At 36.5% G+C, this 24286-nt stretch overlaps 1 protein-coding gene across 1 annotated transcript in view; it reads left to right on the forward strand.

The window, feature by feature from the left end:
- The window catches only part of LOC103270194 (probable ATP-dependent RNA helicase DDX60), a gene marked incomplete at its 3' end in the record, with an annotated part of 53260 nt that overhangs the window by 2114 nt on the left and 26860 nt on the right, over window positions 1-24286 (forward strand). Inside the window, exons 3-9 of the mRNA XM_008067741.2 lie at window positions 1288-1392; window positions 3096-3159; window positions 6305-6494; window positions 7608-7949; window positions 10694-10810; window positions 21370-21528; window positions 22898-23056. Coding sequence (XP_008065932.2) covers window positions 1288-1392; window positions 3096-3159; window positions 6305-6494; window positions 7608-7949; window positions 10694-10810; window positions 21370-21528; window positions 22898-23056 — 1136 coding nt within the window. The remainder of the gene's footprint in view (window positions 1-1287; window positions 1393-3095; window positions 3160-6304; window positions 6495-7607; window positions 7950-10693; window positions 10811-21369; window positions 21529-22897; window positions 23057-24286) is intronic.

A 24286-nucleotide genomic window follows, 5' to 3' on the forward strand; every position in this document is an offset into this window, starting at 1 on the left:
GGCGAAAGGCTGAGGCGGAAGGATCGCCGGAGCCCAGCAGGTGAGGCTGCGGTGGCCGGGAGCGGCCACTGCCCTTCAGTCTGGGCGACCCAGGGAGACTCCAACTCAAAAAAACAAAAACAAAAAATAAAAATAAAACCAACAGTCTCAGAGACCTTCTCTTTCTTGGGAATAATGCCAAAGCCTAAATTTTCCCACATCTCCTATCTTGGAGATGTGAAGCCACGTCTGAGTGTGACTTTGTAAGGCCCCCTCATTCTTTCTGCTTTCTCCCCTTATTTCTTTCCTAAAATTTCGTTATGCCAGCTATGAGGTGGCTTCCTATATTTATTTACTTTAATATTATTACTATTATTTATTTATTTATTTTGATTTGGAGTCTCACTCCGTCGACCAGACTGGAGGGCAGTGGCCGCTCCCGGTCACCGCAGCCTCGACCTGCTCGGCTCCGGCGATCCTTCCGCCTCAGCCTTCCAGGTAGCTGGAATTGCAGGCACGCGCTACCACACCCGGTTGATTTTTTTGATTTATTGTAGCAATGAGGTCCTGCTGCCTAGGCAGGTCTCGAACCCGCAGGCTCAGGCAATCCCTTCCCCTCAGCCTCCCAAAGGCGTGGGATTACAGGCTGAGCCACCCAGCCCGGCTAGATTCTTGAGATTCTAAGGGCATTGTGGTGAATACCTGGGGAACCTGTACATTAACTTATATCATCCGGTAGAAACTGAAACTATTCTCTCTGAAGCTCTCTTTCCTTCTGTAACATACTTGGAGTTAATCTTCTCTTCCTGTTTTGTTCTCACTGACTCAACTTTCCATTTGACTTGGGATAGTTTGGAGGACTGAAGAAAGACAGTTTGGTGCATGTGCAGTTAGTGAGGTGGAGAATTGATGAAATGGGGGCCAGAATTGTTCACAAAATGCCTAAGCTGCTTACATGGACCAAGACCCTTTATAGTCTGGTTCTTGCCTTTCCAACTTCACCTCTAATTAGTCACCTTGTGCTCTGCCGTATAGAACACCTGCTGGATTTCACGCTTGTCATGTAGTTTCTGTATTAGACTGGTGCTGATTTTCTCCGAAATTTAATCTTTTATAGCTCTCACTTTTTCCAACATGTCTCCATAATTTTTCATCACTTTTTCGACTTGTCCTTGAAAGCTCGAAACACAGAACCTGGATCCCTTCGGTCTGATTGAAGAACTTCTCAGCTCTCTGATGACTCTCTGTGCCATTTCTGCTGGAACACTCAGCACATGAAGCTGTAATGCTTGACTTAATTCTCTTTAGACCTCCACCAGGCTGTAAGGGAAGAGAGCCATGCCTCGTGCATATTTGCATGTGTTGTAGCAAGTACAATGCTTGGTGAAGAGTGGATGTTCTATAATCTTCGAAGTAAGACAGTAGCTGGGGGTGTGAGAGACCATGCTTATGCTCCTGTCGCCATTAAGTGTCCCTAAACGTACCAGGTCACAGCAATTTCCTTTCTTTAAACGTGTTTCTTTTTGCAGTCATATACGTCCTAACATTATTGTTGCAATATTTAATATCAGCATGCACATCACCATTATATATTCCTTAATGTCACGGAAGAGGAATCTATCTACCTTGTGTTTCTGTTTCACCACTGTAGCACACCGAAAGGCAAATGTCTCAATGTTTGGTTTTCTTCTGTCTCCTTAGTTGCTTCTCAGTTCCCTTTGCAGACTTCCTCCTCTCTGCTGCCATATGTCAAATAAGAGTAATCCTCAAACGTGGATTTTCAGTACTCTTCTCTCCGCCCATGATGCTACCTCTCCCTGTCTCAAGCATGCTCATCTACACCAAGAGCCCTCGCCATTAATACTCAAATGACTCACATACTCAAATCTAGCCCAGACCTCGTATTTGTGATGGCATCTGGAACCATGGTAAATCTTAAAGCACATCGCACTCAGGTTGTCCGCAAAGGCATTTACGATCTTTTCCTGCCATGGGGCCTTGTTCCAAGGTTCCCATGGCCTAGTCATCCATCCTGTTCCACGAGCTGGAATCTCGAGTGCCCTCTCCTGTCCATCACATCTAACCCATCACCAGATTGTCTCCTTCAAATAGATCCACATCTCTCCAGCTTTATTATCTCTAACTATCATCAAACTATCATCAAACTACATTTTTACCAAGTGTCATCATTACTTTCCTGCGCAGCGGTTTTCTCTCTGCTCTACTGGCGAAAAGTTTGCTCTCATTCTATCTATTTCAGTATTGTGGGTGTATTAATCTTTTCAAAATGAAAGGCCAATCATCATGCCATCTACTTAAAACCCATCGTCTTTGACCCTAGGGTGAAGACAACATTCTATGACACACCCTCAAAGCCTCTACATGCCCTCTTGCATGGCTAACCCTGCTCTGTCTATTTCGGTCCTATTGGCTTCTTTCTGGAACCTAGTTCCACGCACAATCTTTCGTGCCCCAGAACGTTTACATTCTGGTATTCCTTTTGCCAGAAATGCTACTTTTTCCCTTTTTTGCTTAGTTAGTTCTTGTTTGAGTCTTAGAATTCAACTCAAGCATTATTTCTTTAGGGAAACTTCCTTGGACTTCTGGACTTTGTAATATTTGTAATTTTCTATTGTTTATATGATTATCTGATTAATAACTGTCTGTCTTGATAGATTTTACATCTACAAGAGCTGATAGCATGTTGACTTTTTTATCCTTGTATCTCTGATGCGCAATATTTTGCTTTTCACACAGTAGTCATTTAATACATATTTGTTGCATGAAGACTTTTATTTTTCTGTTTGTTTTTTTTTTTTTTGCAGATCTGCCATTTTCCTTAATAATTACCATTTAGAGGTACCAAAGTAAAGGATATTTGCTATCTTTGATACTTGCCGTTCAGGTTGGAGGCACAGGCAAAAATGGGTAATTCTCAGTTTTAAATATTTATAGATTATTAAACAATTTTGTAATCTACACAGATTTAATGGAATTAAAATAACTGCAATATTGTTTTTTCTTTCTCAGGTAATAACTAAATGATATCTCCTTTAGTTCCTTTAACAATGACTGATTGAAAAATAATCCATTCTTTCTCTTTTTTTTCCATTTAGAAGAACATACAACACTTTTAGAGAAAATATCCCTATTAATTCTGGATGAAATGCCAAAAGCTGAGTGAGTATTATCATGGTAATAGAGATGTGAAATCATATATCATATTCCCTGTGTATATATTTTGCCTTATACTGATATATATGTATATATATATCATATATATGTATATGTCATATATATGTACATATCATGTATATATATATCATATATATACATATATATACAGTTGACCATTGAACAGCATGGAGATTGGGGCTCTGAACCCCTATGCAGTTGAAAATCCACATTTAACTTTTTATTCCCCAAAAACTTAACTACTGATAGCTTACTGTTGACCAGAAGCCTTACCAATAGCATAAGGTCAATTAACACATATTTTATATGTTTCGTATATTATATATTGTATTCTTACAATAAGGTAAACTAGAAAAGAAGATGTTATTAAGAAAATCATGAGAGGCCAGGCACTTTGGAAGGCCGAAGAGAGTGGACTGCCTGAGCTTGCGGGTTTGAGACCAGCCCATGCAACTTTGTGAGACCTCATCTCTGCAATATATAAAAATAAATGACCTGGGCATGGTAGCGCATGCCTGAAATTTCAGCTACTTGGAAGGCTGAGACAGAAGGATTTCCAGAGCCCAACAGGTCGACGCTGGGGTGGCCGTGAGTGTGCCACTGCACTCCAGTCTGGGCAATGGGGTGAGACTCCAACTCAAAAAAAAAAAAAAAAAATCATAAGAAAGCAAAAATATATTTAGTGGAAGTGGATCATAACAATGATGGCATCTTTAATGGTGTAATCCTTCCAGACTTTCATGATGTTCTCTTTGTTGGGGTTTTCTGCCACAGCATTGACCATTCTTTCCATAGCATGATGTGTATAATAAGCCTTAAGTGTCTTTATGACCCTCCCACTCCAGAGGTTGAATTAGAGATGTTGCGTTTGGGATAAGTAGACCACTTTGACATGTTGGTGTTAAACTCATGAGTTCTGCATGGCTAGGGACATTGGCTGATATCAAAAGACTGACTGACCCAGTACTTCTGACTTCAGGACAAAGCATCGATGGAACCCATCCAGAAAAAGGATTTTCACTGACCAGGCTTCTTTTTGTACAACCAAAAGACTGGCAGCTGGTGTTATCTTTTTTCTTCAGGAATTGGGGGTTAGCAGTTTTATAGACAAGGACAGTCCTGACCATAAACCTGACTGCATTTGCACAAAACAGTAGAGTTAACTATCTCTTTTCTGCCTTAAATCCTGGTACTCAGTTCTCTTTCTTACGAATGTCTTTTGTGACCTTTTTTTTTTTTCCAAAGTAGGGCACTTTTGTTTGCGTTAAAAACCTTTTCAGGCAGCTATCCTTTCCCGTCCATGATTTTCTTCTGCTTCTTAGTCAACAGAAACTGCTTCTCTTGTTATCTTGACATTTTAAAAGCCAAATATCTTTCTAAAATTATCAAACCATGCTTTGCTGGGATTAGATTATCCAGCTTTAGATCTTTCACCTTTCTTTTGCTTTAAGTTGTCATATAATAACTTTGCTTTTCCTCAAATCATTTTAGTGTCTGTGGGTATGCCTTCCTCATAAATCCTGTATCCATATAAAAGCTGCATTTTCAATGTGAGGTAAAAAGGTATTTCATAAAAAGCACAAATTTTTTATGCCTGCTACGGCGATTACGTCACACATTTCCTTTTCTTTCTTTCTTTTCTTTTTTAACAATGGTCCTTACACTAGATTTGTTTATCTTGAAATGGGAGTTAGCAGCTCCAGACTTCAATTAAAATATGTAGTTAGCCGGGCATGGTGTGTGCGTCTATAGTTCCAGCTACTTGGAGGGCAGAGGCGGAAGGATTGCCTAAGCCTAGCAGGTCGAGGCTGCAGTGGCCATGAGCGTGCCACTGCACTCCAGCCTGGGTGACAGAGTGAGACTCCAACTCAAATATATATTTATATATATCTCAAGTAAGTCAACTTTTCCTTGTAATATCATGACTTTCCTCTGCTTCTTGGGAGCACTTCTGCCATCACTGGTGGTACTTCACATAGGTCCCATGGTGTTATTCAGGACTTATCATATTTCAATAAATATGATGAAAAATATGTGAAAACCATGGGAGATCACTTTTTACTGCTGTATGCAGTTTGTTGGAGAGGAACTGCTCATTCAAGGATGATGAATACCACATGTCATTCTAAGCAGGTGCTCACAACACTTGATTTCACTGCAATCACAACAGGAAGTGGCTACAAAATTATTACAGTGGATCAGTTTGTACTGCAGTTAATTATATACAGTTATCGTTTAATACTGCATCTTTACATTTGTTTACATTTCTGTGTTTATATGGTCTGCTTGTACATATGTTTTGATAAGTTCTAACTTTTTATAATAGATTTGTATATATTTTGTGGCAATAAATGATAAAATAAACTATCTACATACAGTTTATGCACTCCGGCGATGCTTAACTTAACATTTTCTTTTTTATATTTGTAGGCTGTGGGATTTTTCTGTGTTTTTTTTTTTTTTCAAATTGGTCACAAATCTACACAAAACTTTCCAATACATTTGTTGAAAAAACTGTGTTCATAAGTGGACCCTGTGCAGTTCAAATCCATGCTTTTCAAGGGTCAACTGTATATAGTATATATGTGTGTATATATCAGTATGTCTTTATATGTTAGTGTGTATATATGTATAATATATGCAATATTAGCATATATAATATAGTATATATAATATATAATAGTGTATGTAATTATATATGCTGTTTATTGTTTATGTATATGATTATTCATCTTTAAGAGCTGTTTGATAGTGGTTGGGTACAGTTTTCTCTTGCCTAATTTGTCAATAACTGTCAATGAGGAGATAAGATTGATTAAGCAGAAAGGAAATACAGCATAGGTCTATATTCAGAATATAGGCATCGGAATCCTGATTCAATCCAAACTCTGTCTTACGACCTTGGATAATTTGCTCTCTCCATCTCCAAGTCTAAGTCTTCTCACCTATAAAATGGAAAGATGCTGCCTTCTTTCTGGGCATGTGGCTGTCTTAGCAAAGTCTTCGCATAGATGCTCCCATAAAGCAGTTACTCAGTAGATCTAGCTATTGATGATAATGAGATAATAATAACAATGTTGCTTTTCTCTAACATTATTTAATGCATCATGATTTTTGTTCTTCATTGTAGATACTCCAGTTTATTCAACGATTTTGTTGAATCTGAATTTTTTTTGATTGATGGAGATTCACTACTTATCACATGCATATGTGATATATCATTAAAACTGGGGCAGAATCTTCATTTTTTCTATCTGGTTGAACGCTATCTTGTGGACCTTACTAGTAAAGGAGGACAATTTGCCATAGTTTTCTTCAAGGTAACAGATGACAGTTGAGTTTTTTCCCCATAATTTGAGAACTAAAACTAAACTTTCTTAAATTATTTTAGAAATAATATAGTTTTTTTCTTATTACAAAGTAGATTATATCCATAAAAGTTCAAAAAACTCAAAGGGAAGAAGAGAAAGAAATTACTTACAATCTTAGTATTCAGAAAGTGCCACACTTAAGGCTGTTTTCATTTGCACTAGTGGGACTTTATTGTAAGGACATGTAGTATCATGAAAGAGAATGAGAAAACTCCTCAGTAGTGGCCTAGCTGGTCTCTGGATCCTCCCACTCTGACAACTACTCCTATCGTCAAAACTCAGAGACAATGTATGTGAGCCCAGAAGAAAATATATCTGAGCCCAGACAAACTCACTAGCACTGCTTTGTTATGGTCTGCTCTAAGTAATTACCTCCAAGAGAATATTGGTTTTGGCTTACTTTTTTTAAATTATGAATATACTTTATTAACAATTTCAAATACAGATATGCATATCCACTACCACCCTTCCTAACTCTAACCCTAAAGGTAAAGGGTTTTGGTGTAGGTCTGTTTAATCATCTCGCAATCCAGATTATTGTTCTATTTTTGAACATTGCTTCATGCTTGCCAGCAGCACTTTCAGTAAAAGTCAGGCTTCTGGTCTAGTGATTACAATCTAGCTGACTGCTCTAATTTTGGTCTGCTGAGACAAACCTGCGCTGTGTAAGGAGTGTTGCAGTGGCCCGGGACACTCCCTTAGAACACAGTAGCTCGCCTCAGCATCCCGATTCTGATGACTGTGTCCAACACTTGGTTTACACACTTTGTTCTGTTGAAGCGAGGTTGGAGAAGAAAGGAATTAGAGAGGGAAGGAAAAGAGTGACAAACTCTGAGTGTTATTTGCCTGATGGAAGGGCATACATGCATTTAAGTCCAAATTAAATTTTTGGCATGTGTGTTTGAAATAGCAGTCAACGTTTAAGTGTCTGTCCCTCAACTATCAGACAGAGCAAGACTGTGTTGGATTTTATTCCTTTAATGCCTTTAGTGATATGTGTTATCACCAACTAAACTCTTGAATCGTCATCTCCAACTAATATCCTTCACCTTCCCTCCACAGGATGCTGAGTGTGCATATTTCAACTTCCCTGAACTTCTTTCTTTGAGAACTGCGTTAATCCTTCATCTTCAGGAGAACACCACTGTTGATGTTCAGACTAAATTTTCTGGATGCTTATCAAGAGAGTGGAACATTTTCTTGGAGGAGAGTTGCCCATATTTCCTGATAGTTTCAGACGAAGGCCTGAATGATGCGCAAACGCACCTGTTCAACTTTTTAATCATTCAGTCTTGGGCAGTGAAGATCAATGCTGTGCTCTCCTCAGGGCAAGCATCTGGCATTCTTCGACTTTACGCGTACCTTCTTCCCAGCATGCACAGAAACCGCAAATTTTTCGAGCAGGTAATTTATACCTAAAAGACCACTTTTCTTCAAGAATGTTCCGAAGTTTACTAAATTACTCGGTTCAGCTTTCTTTCCTACTCTCTACGGAAATTATCATAGGTTTAACAGATCGGTATAAAATAATAATAAATTGAGAATGATAACACAAATACAGTCTTTTGTTGAGCATGCATTGTTATAATATTGTGCTTGGTGCTTCTCAGGAGTAATTTTCCTTAACCTTCAAAACATCATGAGGTAGGTGTTAGTATTGTCTGTGTATTCCGGATAAGGAACTAGATGCTTGAATCATGAGTAATCTGCTCACCAGAAGCAACAGATGAATAATAGAACATGAATTTGAAAAGATGCAGTCTGACTCCAGCCCCTGTGTCCTTAACCACTGTGTGGTAAATTGGTCTTTAATGAGAAAATAATAAAGAAGAAACATAACTAATATAAGTTTATTTCCTAATATTAAGTAGTTAATAAGAGAAGTTTCCGTTTTTAGATTTCTAATGCCATCGTCTTAATTATTTTGCTGAATAAGTATATTTGATAATTACTGTGTTAAAATTTGGGGAGTCAAAATGCATATTGATATTACAAATAAATGTAGTTTCTGTTTATTTTTCACTACTCCTAGTGAATTCTGAATATGAAGACTATTCTATATTTCATCAAAATATTTTCTGAGTCAATTAACATTTGTCACTCTTTGAGAACTGTGTCAAACTCTTATGAATTTGGAAATATCCTCACGGTTGTCATGAAACAATAAGATTGTTTATATTGCTTTAGTGAGTGCAGTCATGCATCACTTAATGGTAGGGATATAGTCTGAGAAATGCATTGCTAAGTGATTTCACTGTTGCGCGAATGTCCTAGAATGTACTTGTGCAGACCTAGATGGCATAGCCTGTACACCCAGGCTGTATGGTATAGCCCATTGATCCTGGGATATACTCCTGCACAACATATTTCTGTACTGAATACTGAAGGCAGTTGTGACACAATGATGTTTGTATATCTAAGCATAGAAAGGGTACAATGAAAATATGATATAAAAGATTTGTTTTAGATGGTACACGTGTCTAAGGCACTTACCACGAATGGAGCTTGCAGGACTGGAAGTTACTCTGGGCGAGACTGAGACATTTCTGTGCACTGCTGTAGACTTTATAAACACTGGACACTTAGGCTACACTAAATTTGCACAAAATGGTTTTTGTCTTAGTAACTTAGTTTTAGCTTACTGTAACTTTTTTTACTTTTATACACTTACTGATTTTAAAACTTTTTGACTCTTGTAATGACACTTAGCTTAAAACACAAGCACATTGCACAGCTGTACAAAAATGTTTTATTTTTTTATACTTATTCTGTCCGCTTTTTTCTATTTTTAAATGTTTTATTACCTTTTAAACTTTTGTGTTAAAAACGAAGACACGAGCACATACATTAGCCTAGGACTACAACATCAGGACCACCAGCATTACTGTCTTCCGTCTCCACATCTTGTCCAACTGGGAGGTCTTCAGGGGAAGTAACACATATGGGAACTGTCACTTCCTATCATGACAAAGCTTTCTTCAGGAATACGTCCCAAAGGACCTGCCTGGGGTTGCTTTACAGTTAAGTTTTTAACAAATATATAAGTAGAAGGAGTATGCTCTAAAATAATATTTTAAAATATAGTTCAGTAAATACATAAGCCAGTAACGTATTTGTAACATTATCAAGTATTATGTACTGCACACCATTGTACGTGCTATGCTCTACATGACTGGTAGTGCAGTGGGTTTGATTACACCAGCATCACCACAAGCACATGAGTCTTGCGTTGCACAGACTTTAAGATGACTTTGGTCTCACTAGGATAGGAATTTTTCAGCACCATTATAATCTTATGGGACCGCCATCTTATGTGTTGTCTGTCTTTGACAGAAATGTTTCTATGTGACGCATGACTGTTCTCCTAGCATTAAGCTATTTCCAACTCTGGTTGCCTACTGTGAGCAGAAATAGCCCTGGAATTCATTTCCAGATTGGGAGGAAACACTGTTATCAATTGTCTCATTTTATTCTGTTACACCAATTTCTGAATCTGAGTTTTAAAAGTGCCCTACAAACGTCCTGCCTAATCTTTCCTTAAGAACTTTCTTTTTTGGTGAAGAACTTTATTTCTGGTAAAATAATGTATTTACTAATTTGTCAAACATTTACCTTAAAGAAGTTTTTAAAAAAAATCAATTAGACGACTAGGTGAAATACAATAAAAATGCAGTGCATATTGACATTGTCTGGGGTTTGGTGATAGGTACCTTTTATTCATGTGATGTTTGAAATAAATTTGTTAAAATATATTGCATTAAAAAGGCATAATGTTTTTGTGGGCAGGTGTTGGAAATGTTCTAAAATTAGATTATGATCATGGTTACAAAGTCAGTAAACTTACTAAAAGCCATTGACTTGTACATTTAAAGTGAGTGAATTTTGTGTTATGTTAATTTTACCTTTATGAAGCTGTTAAGACGAAAATGTACTATATTTTCGGCCAAAATTAACTTGTCAAGACAAAACAGTTTGGAAGACTTTAAAAACTTTGCTGAACATCTGCAATTACATGAATGTAATTTTTTAACTTAGAATATATATTTATATTGTAGCATAATTGTATCTTAAATATCTGATTTTCTATAGTTGAAAATAATTGCATATTTTATTTATAACATTTTACCTGATTTTCCTTAATTTTGCAGAATAAAAAGGAGATTGAACGTGCTTATATAACTCTGCTTAAACAATTGGAAGAAAGTAGAGCTTTAGCATTAGCACCTCTTTTTGGAAATTTGAAATGGAAAAATATGATGGAAGAGGTAATAAAACTTTTAAAACACTTTTCATTCCAACTCATTGTTTTAACTATAGATGTGTTGCAAAAATAGTACAGGCTTCTCTTATGCTTCTCATCCAAATTCTCGCATTTTAACATGTTAAGTAACCCTGGGACATTTATCAAAACCAGGAAGCTAACATCGGCACAACGCTATCAACTAAGTTTCAGATTGTATTTGAATTTCACTTACTTTTCCATGAATGTTCCTTTTCTGTTCCAGGATTCATTCTAGGGCACTACATCTACTTAATTGTCACTTGACATTCTGGAGTGTCCTCTCCTGTGTAGTAGTTTCTGTCTTTCCTTGTCTTTCATGACCTTGACATTTTTGAAGAGTATCGACTGGTTATGTTTTGAATATCCTCCCGTCTGGGTTTGCCTGATGTTTTCTCATAACTGGAATGAGGTTATGCATTTTTGACAAGAATGTCACTGAATTAATGTTGTATCCTCAGTGCATCCTATCAAAGGTTGATAATGTTGAATATGACTTAGCCCATGTTGGTGCCTGACAGCTTTCTCCATTCTGAACTTACCATCTTCCCTTTGTAGTTAATAAATATCCTTAAGGAGATGCTTTGTGACTATGCAAATACTGTTTCTTCTCAAACTTTAGTTGATTAATTTTAGCATCCATCAGCAGTTCTTGTCTGCAACTGATGTTTTTGCCTATGGTGATTTTCTGTTTCACTCTTTCCTTTTGCATTTATTAATTGGAATTCTGTGTACTAGTACTGCCATTTTTTTGTTTATTTATTTATGTCAGTATGGACTAATGGATATTTATATTACATACACTATATTACACACACATACACACATATATTGATTAAAATCCAATATTACAAATTTTTTTTTTGCTCAAATTGTTCCAGGTTTGAGCACTAGAAGCCCCTTTAGGTTGGCACCTGCATTTTCATATAAGCCCCCTGTCTTTCTGTACTTTCTAACTTTCTGAAATCACAAGATGGTTCAGTCTCATCTTGTATTTTCCCTGCCACAGCAGTAAAACTAACTACTTCTCCAAGGAGTTCTGGTTACTTTTATTGGAAAATGCCATTAGAAGTCCAGCACTGAAAACTATGTTCATTGCTTCTGGGATGTCATTGCTACTAGCTGTCATTGTTACCAGAACTTTTCAACAGACAGGATTAGGAAATAGTAATATGTACTTCATTTTTCTGATTCCATCTGGTTCATTTTGCCCCTTGCATTTCTTTATTTGTAATTTCTTTCTTTAATTGTGAAAAATCCAGCTTTCATTACCTGCAATATATATACTTACTGGTTGAATTATAATCTACACATAGAGTAATTTTAGAATTACTAACCATACTCTGTGAGAAACATGTTTAATACGTAGATTACAGGATTTCTGTGCAATTATTTTTTAACGGTAGCTGTAGATTATGTCAACTTAATGTTCTCCAAAGTTGTTCAGGTTAGTTCTTGGCATGCCCACCTCCTTCAAATACCAGATAATCCCAATAATTATCCCAATGATAATCTGGCTGTGTTATTCCTTATAAATACAATTAGGTTCATTGATCAGTGTTTGCGTTTCATCTTGAGTACTCTGCCTGTTTAATTTGGAGGGTCTATGAAAGGTATAGAAAACATTATCATAACATAAAATATGTTTGTATTCTGATGTTAAAAACGTAACTGTAAGTTTCTATTTTCTTGAGTTTTATCATGAGTGCATGAAGTGTATTAGAGGTATGATTGTGATTCTATAATTTTTCTCTTGTTTTATCAGTTTGCTATAGAATATTAATGATTTTCCTAATATTGAAGCCATTCTGCATTTCTGGAATAAATCCGACTTAGCCATGGTGTGTTATTTTCTTAATATGGTGTTAGATTCTGTTTGCTAATATTTTGTTTAGCATTTCTGCTTCAGTATGCCTAATGATACTTTTCTGTAATTGTATTTCTTTGATTTGTCTATGATTAGGTATTAGCATTATACTTGCTTTGCAGGAAAAAAGATAACAATATTGTTTCTTCCTTTTCAATATTGTGCAATCATTGGGATTATCTGGCATTTGAAAACTTGATAGCATTCCCCTGTGAAGCCATCTGGACCTGGTGCTTTTTTGTGGGGGCAGTTTCTTAATAAGTTTTTTCTATTCCTTCCATGGAAATTGGTTTCTTTAAGCTTGTTAACTCTAGTGGGGTCAAAATGAATAATTTATTCTTCTGAGAGAATTATCTATTTCACTTGTTTCTCAACTTATTTACCTAGAATTTTGTGAAGTAGACTTTAAATTTTTTCTGTTTCAAGTGTTATTTTCCCTTTTTATTTTTATTTTGAATCTGAGGGGGAACCCAGCAAATACTGGAATTGTCTTTTGGAGGGTGGGCACCTTGTGGTACAGACTTTCCCCGGTAGGAAAGTATTCTGGGAACCCATCAGCACAGGGTACCAGCTAGCGCTGCTGTGAACGGCTGCATTCAGCTTCACTGCAATTTTTTTTGGAGATTCTTTCAATGTGTTTGACCATTTCATGATGGGTGATTTACACAAACAACCTGCCCACACCATGCTACTTGTCCAGCAGTTTTTGACCAAATATGGCATGACTACCTTGCCCCACCCTTCCTATTCACCCAATCTTGTCCCAAGCGACTTTTTCTTGCTTCCCTGGATGAAAAAAGTCCTCAGAGGGAAACATTTTGCTTACGTGGAAGAGGTGAAACAAAAAAAAACAGCAGAAGCACTAAAAGGCATCAAAACTGAGATGTTCAAAAACTGTTTTGAGCAGTGGAAATAGCCTCTCGACAGGTGTACTGCATCAAATGAAGAGTACCAACATAAATACAGTAAGTCCATTACGTACAAACCTTAAAGTTACAAGCTTCAGCAATGCACACGCATGTCCTTTTAATGTATTATTTCTCTTCACCAGGTATCAGAATAGCTTGTTAAATACATACAGTGCCTTAGAGCCGATTGTGTTAGTTGGGTACCTGGGCCAACTTTGTTGGACTTACAACAAATGGACTTATGAACATGCTCTGGGAACAGAACTCGTCTCAATGTTGAGAACTTCCTGTACACAATCTTCTATAAATAAATTCTGTTTGGGGGAGCTCCCCCCCTCAGATTTGTAATTTCTCTCATTTTTTCATGATCAAGTTAAAGTTAGCTAGTGGTTTGTCTGTTTTTTCGAAAAAATGTTTTAAACACAAAATTTTGAATTTTGAACTAGATCTATTGATTTTTTCTTTTATTAACTTTTGCTTTCTTTTATAAATTATTAAACTTTCTCTTGGTTGACTTTGTTCTTTTTATACTTTTTTAAAAACTGGAAACATCTATTTTTAAAATTCTTTCATTTTTCTCATTAAACATATTTAGTGCAATGAATTTTCCTCTGATCACTGCTTTAAATGTCTTCTATAGATTATGACATGAATTGTTTTCCTTGTAATTATTTCTTATCAATTCTGTAATTTCAGTTTGTATGTTCCCTTTCACCCAAGATTGGCTATATAGAAATATTTTTACGTTACAGATTTAAGTGCCTTTGTGCTTTTTTCTTTCTTTTTTGTTTTTTGAATTAAATCTCTACCTTGATTGTATTATGATTAGAAAGTGTTTGTAATATTTCCATGTTATGGAAGTTATTGATGTTTTCTGTGTGACCTAACATATAATTAGTTTTTCTGGGTGTGCTGGGGACACTTAAGGGGAATGCATATTGCTGATCACCATGATGTAGTTTGATTCACAAGGCCTACGCGGTTGATTATTGCTCTTTGAGTCTTCTGTCTCCCAACTTATTTTCTGTCCTCTTGATGTCTCTTGTAATGAAAGTGGTATATTAGGGCAACCCCCTCGGGTCCCCTCCCACTGTGGAAGCTTCTCTGTCCTCTCGATAAATCCTGCTTTCAAAAAAATAGGAAGAAACAAAGTGGTGTATTAAAATCTGTTATTATAGGTGTGTTTCTATATATTGTTCCTTTTATTTCCTTTCATTTTTGCTTCATAAAATGGGTTGCCATGTTATCTGTTGTACAGTTTTTCATAGGCGATAGCTTTTCGTTATGGATTGTGGTTTTTAAAATAAAAGACTGCTTTTTTCACATGTAATGCTTTTGAACTTGAATTCTGCTTAGTCTAATATCAAGATTGGCAGCCTCTGCTCTCTTTCTGTTTTTGTTTGCCTGGTATGATTCTGTCTCTCCCTTTATTTTTAATCTCTCCAAATCATTTTGTTTTAGTTGTGTGTCTTGTAGAATGGGATCCAAATGGAAATCTTTTTTTCTTTACTAGGTGAATTAAGATCATTCACATTTATGGTTACAATTGATAAGTTTGGTCTTGATTTATCATAATATTTTTAAGTATGTATATATTTTGGTATATTTGCTATGCTTCTCTAATAATGAGATGTATATTCGTTGCTATTTTATTTAAACATTTTAAAAATTGGGGCAGTTTTGCATGTTTTGTTATAGTAGTCACCTTTGTACTTGTACCTTTTTTTTTTTAATCAAAAGAGTAATTTTAATCCTGGTTTTTAAATTTCACCTGGTTTAATTTTTCTCAGTATCCTTTAGCACTCCCCTGCTGCATATAGTGGGTTTTCTTGGATTATCATTTTAAAATATTAGCCCCATTCTATTGTTTGTAAGGTGTTTGATGATACAAATATTTTCCTGTCTTTGTTTTTCACTGCCACATATTTTCTTTCTGACCTTTTTCATTTTCTACTTTATGTCATTTGGTTATTTTCTTACCTTTCTCCAATACCTCACTAACTTTTATTGAGATGATTGTCCTTTTAAATGAATTATTCTGTCCATTACCTCTTTTCAATCCTACTTCTGGTTTATCAATTGGTTGCTGAATAAAGATCCTTTTTCATATCATCAACTAATTGTTTGGATATATTTGACTATATTGAGAGTACAGACTTAGAGATTTCTTCTGCTTTATGGCTGCTATTATGATGATGATTATTACTTTTGGTGGTAATGATGGAATTTTCCTCTGTTAATTTGTGTGAAATTTTGTTTGTGCTATCATTTTTTGGTAATAGTTATCTATGTACTTTCCTTTTGTTCATTTTTATGGTATTGAGGAGTGTTGCAAGATTTGATTTAATTTAATGGTGTCCTTTCCTATCAGTCCAGCAAAGTCTGTGAACAGGGTTTTATTTGTTTGTTTTTTCATCAACTTGTTCTGGTCGTAGGTAAGAAGCTGTGTGTCCTAGGATTTTGTGCTGTTCTTCTGACTTGCAGAGGTCCCAAATACTCTCTTGTCTTTTATGCCTTCACCGCTTGGTTGTCAAAAGATGCTTCTTCCTCTCTTTCAGCTTCTGCTTTTTCTCCAAATCTTTTCAGAAAATTGTTTGCTTAAATAGTTCCAATTTAAATAGTGTCTATCTTTCTTAAAATTAAAACAATATATTATTTTTGATGACAAATAATAATCATATACATTTTTGAAGTACGATGTGATATGAAAAGTTGACCATAGATGTGAGGGTTTATTCTGGGTTTTCTATACTACTCCATGGGTCAGTGTGTCTGTTTTTATACCAATACCAGGCCATTTTGATTACAATTGCTTTATTACGCCGGGCACGGTGGCTCAGCCTGTAATCCCAGTGCTTTGGGAGGCTGAGGTGAGTGGTTGCCTGAGCCCGCAGGTTCAAGACCCAGCTGGGCAACTTGGCCAGACCTCATCTCTACAATAAATCAAAAATTAGCCGGGCGTGGTAGTGCGCACTTGTTGTTCCAGCTACTCGGAAGGCTGAGGCGGAATGATTGCCGGAGCCCAGCAGGTTGAGGCTGCAGTGACTGGGAGCGGTCACTGCACTCCAGTCTGAGTGACAGAGCGAGACTCAAAAAAAAAGGAAAACAACAACAACAAAATTGCTTTATTACATTTTGATTGTAATGTGGCATGACTAAATGAAGCTAATTCACATTTCTATCACCTCACCTCATTTTTATGGCAAGATTTTGAAATGTGCTGTCACAGTTATATGTAAAACATTATCATTTATTGTTGTCACCTTGCTGCACAACAGATCTCAAAACCTATTCCTCTTGTCTGTCTGAAACTTTGTACCCTGTGATCAGCATCTCTCCATCCCCTCTCCTCACACCCCTGCCTCTGGTAACCATCATTCTACTCTCTACTTCTATAAGTTTGGCTTGATTAAATTCCACATATAAGTGAAATCGTTTGGTATCTGTCTTTATGTGCCTGGCTTATTTCACTTAGCGTAATGACCTCCAGATTCATCCACGTGGTTGCAAGTGAGAGTATTTCCCCCTCTTTAAATGCTGAATAGTATTCTATTGTTGCATATATGTTCCACATTTTCCTTATCCATTCATTTGTTGGTGGACACTTAGGTTGATTCCATGTCTTGGCTATTGTGAATCGTGCTCAGTGAACATGGGAGTCAGGTATCCCTTCAACATTCTGATTTCAGGTCCTTTGGTGGAATTACTGGACGATAGAGTAGCTCTATTTTTAGTTTTTTGGGAAATCGTCACACCATTTTCCATAAGGGCTGTACAAATTTACACTCCCACCAACAAACAATTTGTGAGTTCTCTTTTCTTCACATCCTCTCCAACACTTGTTACCTTTTACCCTGGTGATAAAAGCCATTCTTGCAGGTGTCAGGTGATATCTCACTGTGGTTTTAATTTGCATTTACCCTAATCATTAGTGATGCTGAGTATTTTTTCATGTACCTGTTGGTCATATGTGTATGTAGGTGTGTGTGTATATATAAATATAGATATAGATCAGATTAGGTAGGTAGATAGATAGATAGATAGATAGATAGATAGATAGATAGATAGATAGATAGATCCTTTGCCCGTTTTTTGTTTTTTTGGTTTTGGGGCTTTTTGTTGTTTTTTTTTTGAGTTGGAGTCTCACTCCATCGCCCAGTCTGGAGTGCAGTGGCACAGTCATGGTCACCCCAGTGTCGATCCACTGGGCTCCAGCAAACCTTCCACTTCAGCCTTCCAACAGCTGGACCTACAGGCACACACTACCATGCCCTGCTAATTTTTTGATTTATTGCAGAGACAAGGTCTCGCCAAGTTGCCCAGGCTGGTCTCAAATCCCTGGACTCAGGCAATCCTCTCGCCTCGGCCCCCAAAGTGCTGGAATGACAGGCTTGAGCCACCGTGCCCGGCCTTGCCCATTTTTTAACTGGGTTATTTGTTTTCTTGCCATTGAATCATTTGAGTTCTTCATACATTTTGGATATTGATTCATCAGACGTATGATGTGCAAATATTTCCTCCCACTTTATGAGTTGTCTCTTCACTTTGTTCATTGTTTCCTTTACTGTGCAGCTTTTTTTGGATGTCATCCAGTTTATCTGTTTTTGCTTTTGTTGCCTGTGATTTGGGGGCCATATCAAAAAATAACTGCCCAGCAGAATGTTGTGGAGTTTTCCCGCTGTGTTTTCTTCTAGTAGTTTTACAGTTTCAGGTCTTGTTTTCAGTCTTTAATTCATTTTGACTTGATTTTTGTACATGGTACAAGATCTTCTGCATGTGAATATCTAGTTTGTCCAACACCATTTATTGAAGAGGCTGTTGTTTCCCCATTATGTATTCTCTTTACCTTTATCAAAACAATCCGTTGGCCATAAATGTGTGGGTTTATTCTGGGTTTTCTATATGACTCCATTGGTCAATGTGTCTGTTTTTACACCAGTACTGTGCCATTTTTATAACAATTGCTTTATAATATGCTTTGAAATCAGGAAGTGTGAGGCCTTCAGCTTGTTCTTTTAGCTCAAGATTATTTTAACTATTTGGGGTCTTTTTGTAGTTTCATACTAATTAAAGGATTGTTTTTTTCCAGTTTTTTTTTTTAATAGCATTGAATTTTTGATAGGGATTGCATTGAATCTGTAGATTGTTATGAGCAGTGTGGGCATTTTGTAGTATTAATCCTTTTGATTTATGAACATAGGATATCTTTCCATTTATTTGTGTTTTCTTTAATTTCTTTTATCAGCGTTTTATAATTTTCAGTATATAGGTTTTTGCCTTTTTGGTTACATTTACACCTAAGTATTTAATTGTATGTTGATACTGTAAATGAAATTGTTTTCTTAATTTATTTTTTGAATAGTTTGTAATCGAAATACTATGCTACTGGTTTTAGTATATTGATTTTGCATCCTGTGCCTTACTGAATTTTTTAATTCTGATGGTTTTTGGTGACGTCTTCAAGGTTTTCTATATATAAAATCATGCCATCGGCAGAGTCAATTTCATTTCTTCCTTTTCTATTAGTATTCCTTTCATTTCTTTCTCTTGCCCAATAGTTCCTATTCTTTAAAGTCACATTTGTTCCTACAAATTGAGTCTGTCTCTTTCAATTATGTGCCTGACCCCTTTTATATGCATCTGTCTCTTAACATCGCTTGTTTGGCCCCCAAATATACTGTCTGATGCTTTAAATTGTGCGTGCTTTGAAATTCCTTTTCTGTAGTCGGTGCTCTATTCTACCTGGTTACCTTTACAATATTTTCAGATTTAGAGTAGATTTACTACTTCTACTTGTTGTTCCAAGTAACGTTTCACGAATATCCTTCCTCTGTGTTGCCTACAATTTTTTTTTTTTAATCTCCCTTTGGTAGCTATGAATTCCTGAGTAGGAACAAGTGTGATACAGAAACATGGGGAATTCCAGAGCTGCAATGTGTTAATTTCCCCCTTACACCATTATTTTGCAATATCATTATTCTCTCTCTCTCTCTCTCTCTCTCTCTCTCTCTCTCTCTCTCTCTTTTGAATTGGAGTCTCACTCTGTCGTCCAGGCTGGAAGGCAGTGGCACACTCACAGCCACCTCAGTGTCAACCTTCTGGCCTCCAGCAATCCTTCCGCCTCAGCCTTCCAAGGAGCTGGAACTACAGACGCACACCACCACGCCCAGCTAATTTTTTTTTTTAATTGTAGAGAAGAGGTCTCACCAAATTACCCAGGCTGGTCTTGAACACACTGGCTCAGGCAATTCACTCGCCTCAGTCTCCCAAAGTGCTGGGATGACAGGCTGAGCCACTGAGCCTGGTCTCTCTCTTCTTAAGTCTTGCTGAGGGTATGATTTTGTGTAGAATATTTACAGTTGTAAAGATAAATGGTAATTTTAGAAAGTTGATTACTACAGACTCTATGGTTTTAACTACATGGTTGACCTACAAAACTATATTACGTAGGTGTGTATTTTAGGAAAAAGCAAGGTAGAATTTGGAAAATGTGAAATGTCCTGTGAGTAATCCAGCACCTCACATTGGAATATAAGGTGACATAACTTTAATTAATAGAAGTGTAATACCAGCTGGGCTCGGTGGCTCAGCCTGTAATTCCGCACCTTTGGGAGGCTGAGGTGAGTGGACTGCCTGAGCCCACGGGTTCGAGACCCGCCTGGGCAGCGAGACCTCATCTCTACAATAAATCAAAAAATCAGCCGGGTGTGGTAGCGCACACCTGTAATTCCGGCTACTCAGAAGGCTGAGGCGGAAGGATCGCCGAGCCCAGCAGGTTGAGCTGCACTCCAGTCTGGGCGACAGTGAGACTCCGACTCAAAAAAAAAAAAAGAAGAAGTGTAATACCTAGATTTCAGCATGTCATGGTCTTATTGTTCCTCTGAATACCTTTCATCTCATTACATTAGAATTACTTATAGTTCCACCACTTAGAGGCAAAAGGTCCCACTTTTTGAATGTATTCTTTCAATGGTGTTCTCTGTATTTTTATACAATTGAGAGTATGTTACACATACTTTTAACATTCACTTTTAAAATAATATTATAAACACTTTTTAAGTTTAAGAATCATTCACAAATTTTATTTTACTTACAAATTTTATTTTATATATAATACTTTTCTAATGTTAGACATTTACATTATTTGAAAATTATGTTTACAATAACTCTGTGATCACATATTGGTGCCGAAATATTTGGTACATGTTTTGGATTATTTACTTGGGTTAGATCCCTAAAACTTGAATACTCGATCAAAAAGTATCAACATATTTAATGATAATTGTACGTATTATCGGACAGCTTTGCAATATCTGTTCCTATCTGTGTTCTCATTAGCAACATGTAAGAGAGATGACACATCACATGATTGACAGGGCTATTATCATTGAAAAGTACTTTACTCACTTGAAAGTAAAGAATAGGTTACCTAATTTTTTTGGTTATCACTAACGAAACTGAACTCTTAAAAATTTTAATAATATGTGTATTTCTTTAGTGAATTATAGTCTTATTAAAGGCTTAGGCGCTTTCTTATTGGCTTACAGGCACTCTTTACATGTTTGCAGTTTATTGGTCTTATTGAAATACGTGTTAAAATAATTTTCCCATTTAAAATGTTGGTTTATCATATTTTTCACAGAAATAATTATAGTTTTATGTAGTCATATCTGTCTTTTTCCGTATGATTCCTTCTAGTAAGGTCTCTTAAGAATAAAAATATTTTTCTAGTCATCACAACATGTTGCAATTTTTTTTTTTCTGTGACAGGCACGTGAGACTATATCTCTGCTTAAGCAAGTGTGGCCAGAAGGATCTGACATTCGGCGTGTCCTCTGTGTTACTTCATGCTCACTATCTTTGAGAATGTACCATCACTTTTTAGAAAACAGGAAGAACTCCTCTGGTCAGAAGGCTGACAGTGAACAGGTGTGGTTGTTTTAACTTCACTGGGAAACACTGGTGCCCTACACTTTTGAAATTTTATTGATTTTTATCCCTCATTTCTTTCACTTGATACTTCATATTTTCCCTTATTTATTTATATAAACTTCAAAAAATAAAATTAACGTTTATAATTTTCAGGAAACATCAGTTGCACTGTTATTGGATTTTGTGTTTTACCATACAGATATTTCACTTAGTACGTATTTAGTCTAAATCATCCAAAGGAAATAGAAACAAGCAAGGGTATTAGCCCTTGGTAGGAGCCTACTGCACTACTATGTGTTGGGCTCTTTGTATGCATTGTGCCGTTAAATCCTCACAAAAGCATTTCAAGCAAGGCTTTATTATTTATGTTCCACATATGAAAACACTGAAGTTCAAGTACTCTGGGTAACACTCCTCAAACCAAATACTCCTTAAATAGCAGTGTGGCTTGAACTCAGGCCTGCCTTGTATAAGTTCCACAATACCAAACTGTCTTTTGAAAGACCATTCCTACTGCAGTATCTTGGTGCCACCCTAGCTGAAGAGTTACTAAAGTTCTCAACCTTCTTTGTGGATTATAGGGTTTACCAAGAATTTGTTAGCTAAGTATTTCTATTAAAGAAGAGTGAAATCTCATCCCTTCCACAATTTCAGAAATTTTCAGGGCTCGTGATCTTTTACCTCACATCTTTTATACTTGGTTTTCCAATATCTTCTTGAATATATGTTTCAGTGAAACATGTCTACATGAGTAGGCATGCTATTTTAAATCATTCTCACAAAAATGGTACTACGTCAAATCTATCCTTCTGGAACTCCAAACCCCTAATAGTCCCTGAAGGTTCCCTGAAAAGGTGTCACTCTTGCCTCCCCGACAATTCTGCAAACATTTGAAGATAGTTACGATGTCCTTGTTCCATGATGTCAGATGTGTCCACTTTTCCACCCTTGTTCTCATGGGGCTCGTTTTTCAGACGTGTTGCCATCCTGGTGTCCTCATACTGGTAATTTTCAATATTACTTTTAAAAATACGATGCTTTGGACAGAATAGAACTTTAATGTGTGACTCTATCGATGCAGAGTCCTGTGAGCTCTTGGCCAGCTCATATAAAATTTGGCCTAACTGAAAATACAGAGACATGTTTTATGTTCACTGCTCTTAAGTGGGCAGCTTTCCCTTGTCTCACGTCTCTGTAAGTGCAGCTGAGTTTACCTATGAAGAAAAGGACTGTCTCAAACATGTAGAATGAAGAATGTGTGATTTTTGCACAGCAAAGGTAGATACTGGCTTTTGTGGTGCCACACGGCTATCGTGCACTGTCATAACCTGCTGTTTTTTGACTGACCTTCTTTATTTTCATTCAGATGAAAGGTAATTGCTTGACCCTGCAGGATATGGAAGATTTGTGTAGACTGTACTGTCTCAATGTGGTTTTCTTACTCAATCTGCCTCTTTCTCAAAGAGCTCATACTAGAGTCATCACTTCCAGTTGGATTAAGGACGTGCAAACATTATTTAAAATGGTAAATATACTCTTTATTCATTTGCTGTTGTTTTTCATTTTTCCTGTTTGATAGCTAAAAGCCACAATAACTTTCAAAATAGGTTTACAACACTGTTAGCCCTTTGGGGGCTTCGAGCTTTCATGGTCTCAATCAATCACTTGCTAATTTCAACAACTATATTTGGTGATAATAACAAGCAGCATGATATAACCCAAGGAGAAAGTCATTCTATTCTTTCTTCTTCAAAACTCTGTCAAGATCAGATTTTTGTGTCAGAAGCCATAGGAGATTGTTGGTGACCATTGTGTTCTACACTTAAGAGGAACTAAAGAAATCAATGTAATCGTTTATTACTTTTTTCCATTATAGAAGATATCTAGAGAAACATTGCAGATTTTCAGAAAATAGCACAAACAACAGAAAAACTTCCCTTTAAATGCACAGATTTTTTTCTGTTGTTTGTTATTGTTCCTTATATTGGATCTCTCAGATACATAGATAGATATAAATATAGATATCTAGATCTATTTATTTTTCTTTCATACCATTGGTTAACATCATTTTTATGGCTACTGGTTATCTTTTAATGGATGTGCCATGGTTTAGCCACCCATTTCTTTATTATGAAATATTAAGAAGACTGTGATTTTTGATTTATATTTATTCTCTTTGTGTGTAAGCCTTTTTCTTTAATTTGGGGTTACTGATTTTGAGTTAATACCCAGAAATTGGATCAGTGGCTCAATTGGCATGGACTTTTTTTTTTTTAGAATCTTGATACACATAGTCAAAATGTTCAAGGAAGGTGTTTTATAACCCATCAATGAGGTAGCCAATCCACAAGCATTTAAGTAGTGCATTGTGCTTACCACTGGGATAAAGTGAGTAGAATAAAAACATATATACCCTTCCCATTCCAGCTCATTCATAGAGCTACTTTTTGCAGAGAAGACAGATTTAAATTTTTTTAGTTAATTTGAAGGATGAACCAGTAATTATAAAGGATGCTTTATAATCTGATAATGAAAAGATCCAACCCGGTCTCAAAAGGATAGTTTCTCTTAAGAAATGAAGTTATCCTTTTTTTTTTTTAGGAGTCGCACTCTGTCACCCAGACTGGAGTGCAGTGGCCGCTCCCGGCCACCACAACCTCGACCTGCTGGGCTCCGGCGATCCTTCCGCCTCAGCCTTCTGAGCAGCCAGAATTACAGGCACGCGTTACCACGCCCGGCTAATTTTTTGATTTAT

Source organism: Carlito syrichta, unplaced genomic scaffold (assembly GCF_000164805.1).
Source record: "Carlito syrichta isolate Samal-C Ts95f unplaced genomic scaffold, Tarsius_syrichta-2.0.1 Scaffold309740, whole genome shotgun sequence".
Lineage (NCBI taxonomy): Eukaryota > Metazoa > Chordata > Mammalia > Primates > Tarsiidae > Carlito > Carlito syrichta.